General features: G+C 37.5%; 1 protein-coding gene across 6 annotated transcripts in view; it reads left to right on the top strand.

Moving 5' to 3' along the window:
* PDE7B (phosphodiesterase 7B) overlaps positions 1 to 12,706 on the top strand; it is a 367,442-nt gene that overhangs the window by 137,568 nt on the left and 217,168 nt on the right. For 4 of the 6 annotated variants that reach the window (XM_027085677.1, XM_027085669.1, XM_027085661.1 and 1 more), the window contains exon 2: positions 7,120 to 7,180. In XM_027085677.1, coding sequence (XP_026941478.1) covers positions 7,120 to 7,180 — 61 coding nt within the window. Of the gene's footprint in view, positions 1 to 7,098; positions 7,181 to 12,706 lie in introns of those variants that run through there. The other 2 variants (XR_003428420.1, XM_027085637.1) reach the window with 1 other exon arrangement.

The raw sequence follows: 12,706 nt of genomic DNA, 5'->3' as shown, positions 1-12,706 counted from the left end.
GCAGTGACTAATGAGTGAGAGGAGGGGCTGTAAATAGACCTGGTGTACTTGGCCAAGGCAATATCGAAGCCTGCAGTAGCCAGTATTTGGGAATCTAGTCAAGCATTAAGTAAGCTGTCAGCTTTCATTCTCTCACTCGTTGGCGGGGCTGCGGGGGGCGGGGGTGTATTCTATAGTGAGTAGTACTCTCTGTGCCTCAATTTTCTACTCTCTTAAAAGGGTATGATCAGAGAACAAGATGGTAGGTGCATAGCTTAGCCCATAGAACAGTGCTTAGCCCACAGTATGGGCTAAAGAAATTTTAGCTAGTTCACAAATATTTATTAAGGGTCTGGTATATATAAGGCACAAAGGTTATAATAATGAGACATGTTAAAAATGCTAACAATGAAAGTGGTTTGATTCGTCATGGTCTATGAGGAAAATAGGCATACGGACACCTGAGCTCATATGTAGCATAGCCTCTGTGCTATGGGAGGAGAGCGTGTACCAGGAGACTCCCTGTTGCTAGCAGGGCTCCAGCCCCTTGGATAGGAATTTCAGTAACCATGTCGTTATTTAGGGGCGTTGCTAGCTGGGAGTGATGGAAACAAGCAAGGCAAGGTGGTCTCATTATTTTAGGCACAGAAGACAAAACAAAGATGGAGATTCTTTGGAGAGATGGGATTCTGAGAATCAGGCAGAAGCTTGGTAATCAGAACCGGATCAAAGTCAGGGTCATCCAGCAGCAAAGTGCTGGGTTGGGGAGTCCCAGCATGCATGACCAGGAAGAGCCGCAAGCGAGGAGGGCTGCAGCCCTGAGAACCCAGGGAGGCATGGGACCTTCCCCCACGGCAGATCCTGTGGTCTTCTGAGACTTGAAGCCTGTGGCTTAGCCCAATTAATCTCCTAAACTGGGTCATCACCCTGGGTTGCACAGCAAGCAGGAACCTGGCAGCAAAGGCCCTGTAAACACTGGTATCAATGAGTAAAAGCACTGGAAAAAATCTGGTTTCTTTCAAGTCCTGAGAACTGAGAACAATCAGATTCCCTTCTGGGCGTTGCTTTAAAATCTGGTACCATCATCAGGTAACTTTACAAAGCAGGGCAATTACAGAATTAGTTAGAGGTGCCTCAGCCATTTCCCAGATAGCCAGGGAGATGAAGACAAGGAAAAGGACTGTCTTGTGATCATTGGAAGGGCCACTGCACCCACTGTTGCTGCTTGGTCATTAGCTTGCGTGGTCACTGAACCCAGGCAGGCCATGGCTTTTAATGAATGCAAGTTTCACGGGAATTTTACAAACTTCTCCTGGATTTGTTAGCATCCAGGAAAGGGAGCAAGACCCCCATGGAACACCCACACCCACACCACCTGCATCTAGAAGGGGTATATGTAAGGCTGCCCTTGGACTTGGGTAGCTGTGGGAAGTTAGCCACCATCCACTGCGAGCCCCTGCAATTAAAGAAGGAGAGCTCTTCCATCCTAGCACGTGCGTGGGCTTTCATCCTTAACAAAGGGCAAGCAATCACTCCAGAGTTATTTCCCTGTAGGACCCAGAATATGGACTGATAGAGCTTCCTAGCACTTTGTTTCACCAAGAGGCTGAAAACACTTTAGAAACATCTGATCTTTCAATTAAAAATAATGATTAACTCAGGTCATAAAAAAATACCACTTTAAAAAGCAGGTAATACAGGAAATGGATCTTAGCAATTCGAAAGGGTTTAAACTCTGCCAAAACACAAACAAAACAGCAACAGTCAGATCAGACTCCACGGATCATTAATCCTCACATTTGCTCTCTGATCTGACTTTGTGGCATCTATTAGCCTCCCCATGTTATTTACAGAGAAATGAAGTCTGAAGAGATTAAATACATGATAAATATCACATGATATTTAGTTCAGCAGAGTAGCCAGGGAAAAAGTTCATGCTATGTACTTTCTGTTTAGTATTCAGTGCACTTTTGCAACCTTCGGGTGCACCCGGCCTTCCTCCTCCACAGTCCATTCGCTTGACCTGCCAAAGGGAGTCTAACGAGCCAGCAGCTTCCTTCCTTTTCGTGGTCCTGAACCAACTGTCCATCTCTGTGCACAGTGTAGGTCATCCCAGAAAATGGGTTGATTTGAATGTAGTTGGGTCATCCTTTCTCCTCTCAACCTGTGCCTCTGTGTACCAGGAGGTTGCATCATTAGGTGTGAAGAATATGAATTCTTTCATCTGGGAATCGTTTTGCCCAGAAATTACTTTGTCTTTTAATATTTTAAGTGTAAGTACAATAAAGATTGACGGGAGTGGAATTAACCAAGTTGTGAACAGTGAAAGAAAGAGGAAAATGGACCAAAATAGATGCCCTCAGTCTTTCTAAGGACAAGGAAATAAATGGGAAAAACAAGTCCAACAACAACAACAACAAAAAAGTCCAGCCTGGTACTAAATGACATCCATAAGCCCACGGGAGACGTGCGTAGAGAGGCAGAATGTGAAGGGCCATTTTTATATTCACAGTGTTGCAAATGGGGACAATTCTTTCCTATTATGAAATATTTCAAGCACAGAAAACAGAGAATAAGGAACATATCATTATAGAAAAAGTTGATAACCCCTGTATGCCCTCCAACATTTCATTACTCTGTATATCTTCCCCCTACCCTGAATTTGATGTTCCTTATTCATTGCCTGTTTTTATGCTTTTTTTGTAAATTAATGTATCCATAAACAACATGTGCTATTTTTAGATATTTTTAACTTCATTAAAACATGGAGACAGTTTTTTTTACCTAGCATGATACTTTTACATGATATAAACATTATATATGTTTGGGTTTTTTTATTAATTTATTTTACTTCTGGCTGCGTTGGATCTTCATTGCTGTGCGTGGGCTTCTCATTGCAGTGGCTTTTCTTGTTGCAGAGCACGGGCTCTAGGCACATGGGCTTCAGTAGTTGTGGTACATGGATACAGTAGTTGTGGCTCCCGGGCTCTAGAGCACAGGCTCAGTAGTTGTGGCGCACAGGCTTAGTTGCTCCGCGTCATGTGGGGTCTTCCCGGACCAGGGATCGAACACGTGTCCCCTGCATTGGCAGGTGGATTCTTAAACGCTGCGCCAACAGGGAAGTCCCTAAACATTATATATGTTTTATATGATTTGAATATTATATATTTTACATGATTTGAACATTATATATTTTACAAGATTTAAATATTATACTATTTGAATATTATATATTTATATGTGTATATTATACATATAACATGTTTTTACACTATATGTAGCCCTAATTCATTTTCACTTTTATTTTTTTTAACTTTTTTATTGCAGTATAATTGCTTTACAATGGTGTGTTAGTTTCTGCTTTATAACGAAGTTCATCAGTTATACACATACATGTATCCCCATATCTCTTCCCTCTTGTATCTCCCTCCCTATCCCACCCTTCCAGCTGGTCACAAAGCACCGAGCTGATCTCCCTGTGCTATGCAACTGCTTCCCACTAGCTATCTGTTTTACATTTGGTAGTGTATATATGTCCATATATACACTACCACTCACTCACTTTGTCCCAGCTTACCCTTCCCCCTTCCCGTGTCCTCAAGTCCATTTTCTAGTAGGTCTGTGTCTTTATTCCTCTCTTGCCCCTAGATTCTTCATGACCATTTTTTTTTTTTTTAGATTCCATATATATATGTTAGCATACGGCATTTGTTTTTCTCTTTCTGACTTACTTCACTCTGTATGAGACTCTAGGTCCGTCCACCTCACTGCAAATAACTCAATTTCGTTCCTTCTTATGGCGAATAATATTCCATTGTACATATGTGCCACGTCTTCTTTATCCATTCATCTATTGATGGACACTTAGGTTGCTTCCATGTCCTGCCTATTGTAAATAGAGCTGCAATGAACATTGTGGTACGTGACTCTTTTTGAATTATGGTTTTCTCAGGGTATATGCCCAGTAGTGGGATTGCTGGGTCATATGGTACTTCTATTTTTAGTTTTTGAAGGAACCTCCATACTGTTCTCCATAGTGGCTGTATCAATTTACATTCCCACCAACAGTGCAAGAGAATTCCCTTTTCTCCACACCCTCTCCAGCATTTCTTGTTTGTAGATTTTTTGATGATGGCCATTCTGACCAGTGTGAAATGATATTGCATTGTAGTTTTGATTTGCATTTCTCTAATGATTAATGATGTTGAGCATTCTTTCATGTGTTTGTTGGCAATCTGTGTATCTTCTTTGGAGAAATATCTATTTAGGTCTGCCCATTTTTGGATTGGGTTGTTTGTTTTTTTGATATTGAGCTGCATGAGCTGCTTGTAAATTTTGGAGATTAATCCTTTGTCAGTTGCTTCATTTGCAAATATTTTCTCCCATTCTGAGGGTTGTATTTTCATCTTGTTTATGGTTTCCTTTGCTGTGCAAAAGCTTTTAGGTTTCATTAGGTCCCATTTGTTTATTTTTATTTCCATTTCTCTAGGAGGTGGGTCAAAAAGGATCTTGCTGTGATTTATGTCATAGAGTGTTCTGCCTATGTTTTCCTCTAAGAGTTTGATAGTGTCTGGCCTTACATTTAGGTCGTTAATCCATTTTGAGTTTATTTTTGTGTATGGTGTTAGGGAGTGTTCTAATTTCATTCTTTTACATGTACCTGTCCCATTTTCCCAGCATCACTTATTGAAGGGGCTGTCTTTTCTCCATTGTATATTCTTGCCTCCTTTATCAAAGATAAGGTGACCATATGTACATGGGTTTATCTCTGGGCTTTCTATCCTGTTCCATTGATCTATATTTCTGTTTTTGTGCCAGTACCATACTGTCTTGAGTACTGTAGCTTTGTAGTATAGCCTGAAGTCAGGGAGCCTGATTCCTCCAGCTCCATTTTTCTTTCTCAAGATTGTTTTGGTATTCGGGGTCTTTTGTGTTTCCATACAAATTGTGAAATTTTTTGTTCTAGTTTTGTGAAAAATGCCATTGGTAGTTTGATAGGGATTGCATTAAATCTGTAGATTGCTTTGGGCAGTAGAGTCATTTTCACAATGTTGATTCTTGCAATCCAAGAACATGGTGTACCTCTCCATCTATTTGTATCATCTTTAATTTCTTTCATCAGTGTCTTATAATTTTCTGCATACAGGTGTTTTGTCTCCTTAGGTAGGTTTAATCCTAGGTATTTTATTCTTTTTGTTGCAGTGGTAAATGGGAGTGTTTTCTTAATTTCACTTTCAGATTTTTCATCATTAGTGTATAGGAAAGCAAGAGATTTCTGTGCATTAATTTTGTATCCTGCTACTTTACCCAATTCATTGATTAGCTCTAGTAGTTTTCTGGTGGCATCTTTAGGATTCTCTATGTATAGTATCATGTCATCTGCAAACAGTGACAGCTTTACTTCTTCTTTTCCGATTTGGATTCCTTTTATTTCTTTTTCTTCTCTGATTGCTGTGGCTAAAACTTCCAAAACTATGTTGAATAATAGCGGTGAGAGTGGGCAACCTTGTCTTGTTCCTGATCTTAGTGGAAATGGTTTCAGTTTTCCACCATGTTGGCTGTGGGTTTGTCATATATGGCCTTTATTATGTTGAGGTAAGTTCCCTCTATGCCTGCTTTCTGGAGTGTTTTTATCATAAATGGGTGTTTAATTTTGTCAAAAGCTTTCTCTGCATCTATTGAGGTGATGATATGGTTTTTCTCCTTCAGTTTGTTAATATGGTATATCACATTGATTGATTTGCATGTATTGAAGAATCCTTGCATTCCTGGGGTAAACCGCACTTGGTCATGGTGTATGATCCTTTTAATGTGCTGTTGGATTCTGTTTGATAGTATTTTGTTGAGGATTTTTGCATCTATGTTCATCAGTGATATTGGTCTGTAGTTTCCTTTTTTTGTGACATCTTTGTATTGGTATCAGCATGATGGTGGCCTCTTAGAATGAGTTTGGGAGTGTTCCTCCCATTTTCACTTTTAACTGCCATATAGCACTCCAATGTATGACTAACATTTATCTGTTTTGTAGCTGAACAGTAAAGTTTCTGTAGTTATCATTCTAGAAGATGACCTGCTATGTCATAGTGTATGCACATTTCAACTTAGTAAGAATGAAATCTAGTAAGTAATAAGTAGAAATCTAGTAAGATTTTGCCAGTTTTTCTCCAAAATGGTTCCATCATTTTATACTGCAACCCACAGTGTGTGAGAAGATTCATTTCTTTACATTTTTGATAAACTTGTTTTTGCCAGATTTCTAAGTTTTGCCAAATCAATGGGCTCAAAATAGGCTTCGTTTTATCTTTTATTTGCTGGTTCCTGATTATTAGTATGGTTGAATATATCCTCTCTGTTAGTGACCATTCAGATTTCCTCTTCCATGAATTGCTTATGTCCTTTATCCACTTTTCCATTGGATTATTTGTTATTTTCTTATTGATTAGGAGGATTTATTTATACATTCAGGTACTAACCATTTGTCAATCATATACATAAATGTGGTCTATTCTTAAATAACTGATTGTATCTCTGGAGTTTGCCCTGTACAGAAATGTTAAGATGCAAGTTAAAACTGAGATGTAGGTAAGAGAGTTGATATTTCGATGAGTCGATGCTTCTGGAAAAGGATTATGAATGCCACTTTTTCATCATTTCCTTATTTGTGCAGAGAGTTCAGAGTTCCCAAGTTCAGAGAGTTAAGTGTAGGCCACCTCGGTTTGTACTTGAAAATGTCTGTTTGATTGCAGAGTAGGTAGCTTAGGATAATTTCAGTACTGAATAAGAGCCAATTCTGAGAGTCATTAACCTCAGATTACTAGATCTAATAGACTGTGTATCTTCCATTGAAATAGAAACTGTTGGACACTGGGTGCGTCTCTGGCCGTGACCCCTCATAGGAACACACAGATCAGCTTGAGGCAGGGGCATGAGGCATGCAGGAACAGTCTGTCCCCAATTTACCTCTCAAATATTTTGCTACGAGGAAAGTCTCTGCTCATGGCAGAAGTCCCTAGACTCAGGCAACTAAAGAAAACATGAAGAGCAGAATAATGTCATGGTGATGTCAGGTTGCATGGACATGTTGCTTTGGGAACCCTGATAGGAAATCTTAAAATAATGATGGCTTTCTTTCTATTTCAGAGGTGTGGCGAAATCTTGTTTGAAAACCCTGATCAGAATGTCAAATGTGTTTGCATGCTAGGTAAGAAGCCTTCTCATTTAAAATCTATTAAGCATGCTGATGTCATGTGAGCTTACTGTTGTTCTGTTGCCTTACTGATTGTCTCTTGTTCCATATTGCAGAGGCTAATAGGCTATTTTATAGGTTTATAGACAGCTATAACACATTTGTATGTGGAACACTTGGTGATAAAGAAAGGGTTTGATTTTAATAACTGTCAGTAAGTCAGGAACCATGCTTCTGAGTCTTTCAAATTTTTTCTTGGATCATCAACATAACATAGTATTGGGTGCTTTGTATTCAGGCAACTGTGATGAGAAAGTAAGAAGAATCACATTGTAATTCCTAAACTAGAGATCATATGCTAGGCAAGTAAACTATTAAGTATTTACACCACAGCACAAAGCCCTTACTTACAGTGCCTGGGAGGAATATACATTTGAACTAAACTGAAGTCAGCACCGCAGTTACCCACACTGCATTTGTAATAAAAACTGCAGCATCATAATGAATAATCATTTGTTCTTGTGGGATGATATATCATCAGTGCCTTTCACAAACTTTTTAATATATAATATTCCGTTAAAAGATGAAGTTGATATTATTTTCCTCCTTTTATAGAGTAGAAAACTAGTACAGAGAATATAAGTGATGCACTTAACCTCAAAATGAGAAATGAGCCAAATCATGATATGAAAGTTTCTAATCTGTAAAAATTTAGGTCTAGTGTTTAGATCTTATTTGAGCCACTAAACTATGTTCAATGAACTTTTGATTAAGTAATTATAGTAATAGAACAAAGCAGTAGCATGAATAAATAAAAATAATCCTTAAATTTGACTTTCACCAAAATTTCACCCTAATCCATTCCAACTTTGAACCATACTCATAAGCAAAGAAAAAAATTATTCATTTTAGCTCCTTCTGTTTTCTCTGGCTACCTCATATGTTGGCAGCCTAGGTTATTGGTAAGATGGCTCAAAAGCAGACAGCAAGATAGAGGCAGGGGAACATCTTGGTAATTTATAATTCAAGATAATCAGTTAATAAATAATCAAAAGTTGCTCATTACCTAAAAAGAAACCAAAAACAGAAACCAGACACAAACACTGTATTTTCCTGGTCTTCTGATCTTTCTTATTTTCTTGTGCTAGTATTTTAAACCTTTCTGATGCAGTTCTTATATGTTTTTATTTTAATTAGGATGGGGCTATATGGTAACATAGCCACTGGAAAATGAACATTCTGTTGGAAGCACATGAACAGTGAATATAGCATAGCATCCATAAATCCATTTCAAATGTCCAGTATTCCTTTCCCTTAACCATGAAAATGCCTCAGAATGCTAAGTGCAGGGTACAAACCACAGAGAGAGAGAGAGAGAGAGAGATGGAAGCAGAAAAACTTCCTTTGTCCAGCCATATATCCCAGCTTTGGATGTGGGAGACCATCTCATCACCGCATCAGATCTATTCATCAACTCACTCATTTAACTTTCACAATAGCAGTATGGTTTGGTGCTATTACAATCCTCATTTTACAGAAGGAAATTTGTGACAAATGATCGAATACTATAGGACCTTAATCCCACTAAAATATTATTTGTTTATAGCTTCTACATAATCTACTAACATGAATCAGTTTTAATTCATGATGACTTTAAGCACATGAACACATAACTTATTTTGATGAATTTTTCCTTGTACGAGCTCTCATGTGAGTTGCTTGATTAGTTTATAGCTAGGACAAGGACAGCAATAGACTGTCTACTACTGCCCATAGACTTGAATTCACTTAAAGTCAATCATCTTTCCATCTCTTCTGGATAATATGGTGTGGTTTATAACCCTAACCAGAAGACACTCCTGGCCACCAAATGCATTCCCCCAATGAATCTGACAAATTACACAAATTCCCCAAATTCGAAGAATATTTATATAAATCAGCTTTCTATTACTACCACTGTCATAAGATTTACAATTAACTGAGTACTTAAATATGTCACAGATGAAGTCCATCCAGAGTACCTTACATAGTTAGATCATTTATTCTAAGTAAATTAAGACATAGCCTCTCCTTCAAAATATAGATATCTTTGGCAATAGCAGTATATTATTAAGCTTGTAGGTTTCATTAGTTTATTAGATTTCTATTTTCTTAGGGACATAGAACTAAATAATATAAAGGAACCATGAAAATGGAAGTTTTTATTAGTTTAAGGGCGTGGGATAATTAAAGATGGAGTAGGAAGAACACTTGTACATTTTACCTTTAAAGTAGATGGTAAATATTTATTGAATGTTGAAGATATTACTATGTCTAGTGAGCTGGAGTTACTCCGATCATGAAAATTATGCCCTCAAGGAGCTTACACATAAGAAGGCTTAGACTTTTTCCTACTTCTCTTTTTAAGAGGTTTGCTACAAAATTTAACTGAAACATTTACAGAGTCCTTTGAAATCTTAGATGAAAGAGAATACCAAAATAAAACTATTATGGGTATCAATACAGATGGATCAATCCGCCATTAGCATGTGTCCACCTGAAGCCAAAGGCTACCATTTCACAGCAATAGTGTGCAAGATAATGAAAAAAGTTGAATGATTTATTCCCTTAAAAGAAACAAGAGAAACTCAAGGCATGAACTTGTAACTCACTAAAACTGAGACCACATCTTAGACCACATATTTTATCAAGAAGGGGCATCTGCATAACACGGAAATAACAACAAACCTCCGCTTCACCACTGTCTGAGGTCTTATCTGAGTTAGTTTGTTGCTTCCTTTGAGAGGAACCCGTGATCGTGCCTTTATGACTTCCCGAAGCATTTCTTGAGAAAACTTTATATCTTCAACAGTAAAGGATAAGGAGTCTCTGCTGCTTAAAGGGACTGTTAAGTTTTCTAAGTGTTTCTAAGTCATGAATGTAGTTTGTGTTTTTGCAGATCACATTATAACCTTTTTATGAACAAATCAAAATTTTGAAACAAGAAAACCAAATATATAAAGTCTGCATTTCCAAAACTTCACTCTGATCTTTATGCCACCCCAATATTGAGATTCCCTAATGGAGGCCAACCTAAGACATTCAGAGCTTTGAAGTGTCAAGTTCTTGGCTCACCCCCTCCGGCATTCCCTCTCTACCCACTCACACACCAGGTTTGGGGCCCCTGCCTTGGCCCCAGCTGTGCTTCAGCACATTTGAGATGGAACAGGGAAGACGGTCACTAGCCAGGCACGCCATTTGCACTTTTCTTCTGTCCCACCAGTGTCTCCCCAGACCTTTCTGAAAAATACAATTTTTATGCTTTGAGTCGTTTACCTCATGACATCCATGAACAAGTCATCCTCATTAAACCCATACTTCTGGCTCATTACATTCAATGAGACATAAGTGTAAAATTCATCTGAAGTTACTCTGAAGTACTGAATTCAAAGCAATTTTAAGTGAGAGCAAACTCTTGTCATAGGTGGGCCTTACAGGCAATCATTTCTATGTTCAGGGGAATAGTTCGTGTTGGATATGAAGGTAAATAAAGATGTAGTGCAGAGCTGGCTACACTGAGTATTTACTATTTATTCCTTAAAATTCTGTCAGAGGGGTAAAATGTAGACAATGTTAAGTACGAAATTGTAATAAATGCGGCTTTGTTCTTTCCTTCACCCTTAAGGAGTTCAAAACTGCTAACTCCCATCTCCCTCCTTTTTCTCAATTTAGCCATAAGATTTCTCTCAAATCAAGATAGACCTCAAAGTTTACAGAACTATATCAAAGGGTACTCAACTGTATAGTAAGATGTGTACCTTAATTAGGTATAATGAATTGATAACCAAGGGAAGAAGGAAGTGAAAGAGAAATTATCTCTCATTACACAATTGACGTATGAGGTGTGGCCGGTTCCTAAAAGGATTTTATTTTTCAAAGTATAATGAAAGTGCTAGGGTACAAAGAACCAAGAGTATTTGAAGAAACTACATAAAATGATCGATGTTAATTCACTTAGTTCATTTGCTAACTTCTGTCTGGGAAATGCTAAATCCTGGGAAAAGAAACTTTCTAAAAAGAGTTCCCGATCAGACTTGGTGCCCTTCTTTCCCTTGTAATTTTACAATTTGAAATTTTCAGTGGCCCTGCTTTTGTTTCATGGGTGATTCCTTTCATGCTGATTGGTGTCATATCATTAGAATGTAAGGTCGTACTTTCTTATCTGCCATGGCTTAGAAAGGGGTGTTCATATTGTCAGGTTTCTGGTTGAAATTTTTTATAAATCATTTCAAGAGATCGTCAGTTTTCAAAGAAATAGAATACCATAAGATCAATATTTTAACATTTAACATGAGCACAGAGAGACTTGCTTTGTAGTCCAACCTCTGAAAAATTAACTGTGTACTTTGAGAAGCTGCTTCATCTTTCAGACTTCAATTTATAGTTTTTCTGCAAAATGGTAATAAAAATGTCTGTCCCTTCCAGCCCAGGGGTTGTCCTGGTAATACAGAATGTGATGTTCTGTGAGGAGATGTTGCCTGCTATGATGCCCTAGATATGGTTTATGCATCAATAAATTAATAAATAAATAATAACAACTGAAAATAAGCAAATTGATGATAAATAATAAACAGTAAATTATTCATGACATTAACAGTGTTTAGAAAAGCAATTGAAAAGACAAATCTATGCAAATGTGAGATCAATTTTAAAAAATATTAAATATGTTCTTCAAAATTTTGTCATATCTCAAAGGCATCATCTAATATTCATTCAAAGGATATTCATTGAGCATTTACTATATGCAAGGTACTATGCTAGGCACTGGGAATGCAAAGACCAGTGGAGCACAGGCCCTGCACTCAGAGGGTTTACATTCCAGGCAGAGATTCAAGCCCCAAACCCCAAAATCTGCAATGCTAGCTTGAGAGTGACAAATGATAGAAAAGAAATAAAGTGTGTTGGAACTTCAGAAGATGAAAAGAGTGCATACAATTGGGATATGAAGACACGTGGATTGATATGCAAAGACCAAGAAAGAGTCAGCATTCTAGGTAGATACATGACCATTTTTAAAAGCCCAAATACAAGAAAACTGAGGAGTGGAGAAGGAAGTAAGTGTTTCAGGCCACAAGCAGTATAAAAGGATAAATTGGAAAGGAATTTGAGGCCTTATTATAGACAGTTTGACTGTTACCACTGGCTATAAAAAGGACAGAAGTACCAAACGAAAGAGCATTCTGGTCTCTTTTATTTAGTCAGTTAGAGAGCATTTTTTAATTTACATAGAGGGTATTATAGAATATTCTATAAACTAGTGTCTGCAGGGCAGTATTGAGTACAGCTGTTCACCAAATACTTGTGAAATTAAATAATTTTAACCCAATGTATATTTGAAACTGATGGCCTGAATTCTAGGCTTGATTATTTTAATGAATATTACTTTTCTCTTTTCTCTTTGATATCAGATATCATAGTATTTTATTTAAGAAGTACAATATTGTCATCTTTTATACTGGAAAAAAATTGATATTTTTTCACTTTTTCATCTAATAAAATTGG

This window comes from Aethalodelphis obliquidens, unplaced genomic scaffold (assembly GCF_003676395.1).
Source record: "Aethalodelphis obliquidens isolate GAN/ISIS:26980383/991018 unplaced genomic scaffold, ASM367639v1 scaffold3, whole genome shotgun sequence".
In the NCBI taxonomy this organism is placed as follows: Eukaryota; Metazoa; Chordata; class Mammalia; order Artiodactyla; family Delphinidae; genus Aethalodelphis; species Aethalodelphis obliquidens.
Note: the sequence above shows the minus strand (reverse complement) of the source record. Positions and strands in the feature narration are given on the sequence as shown.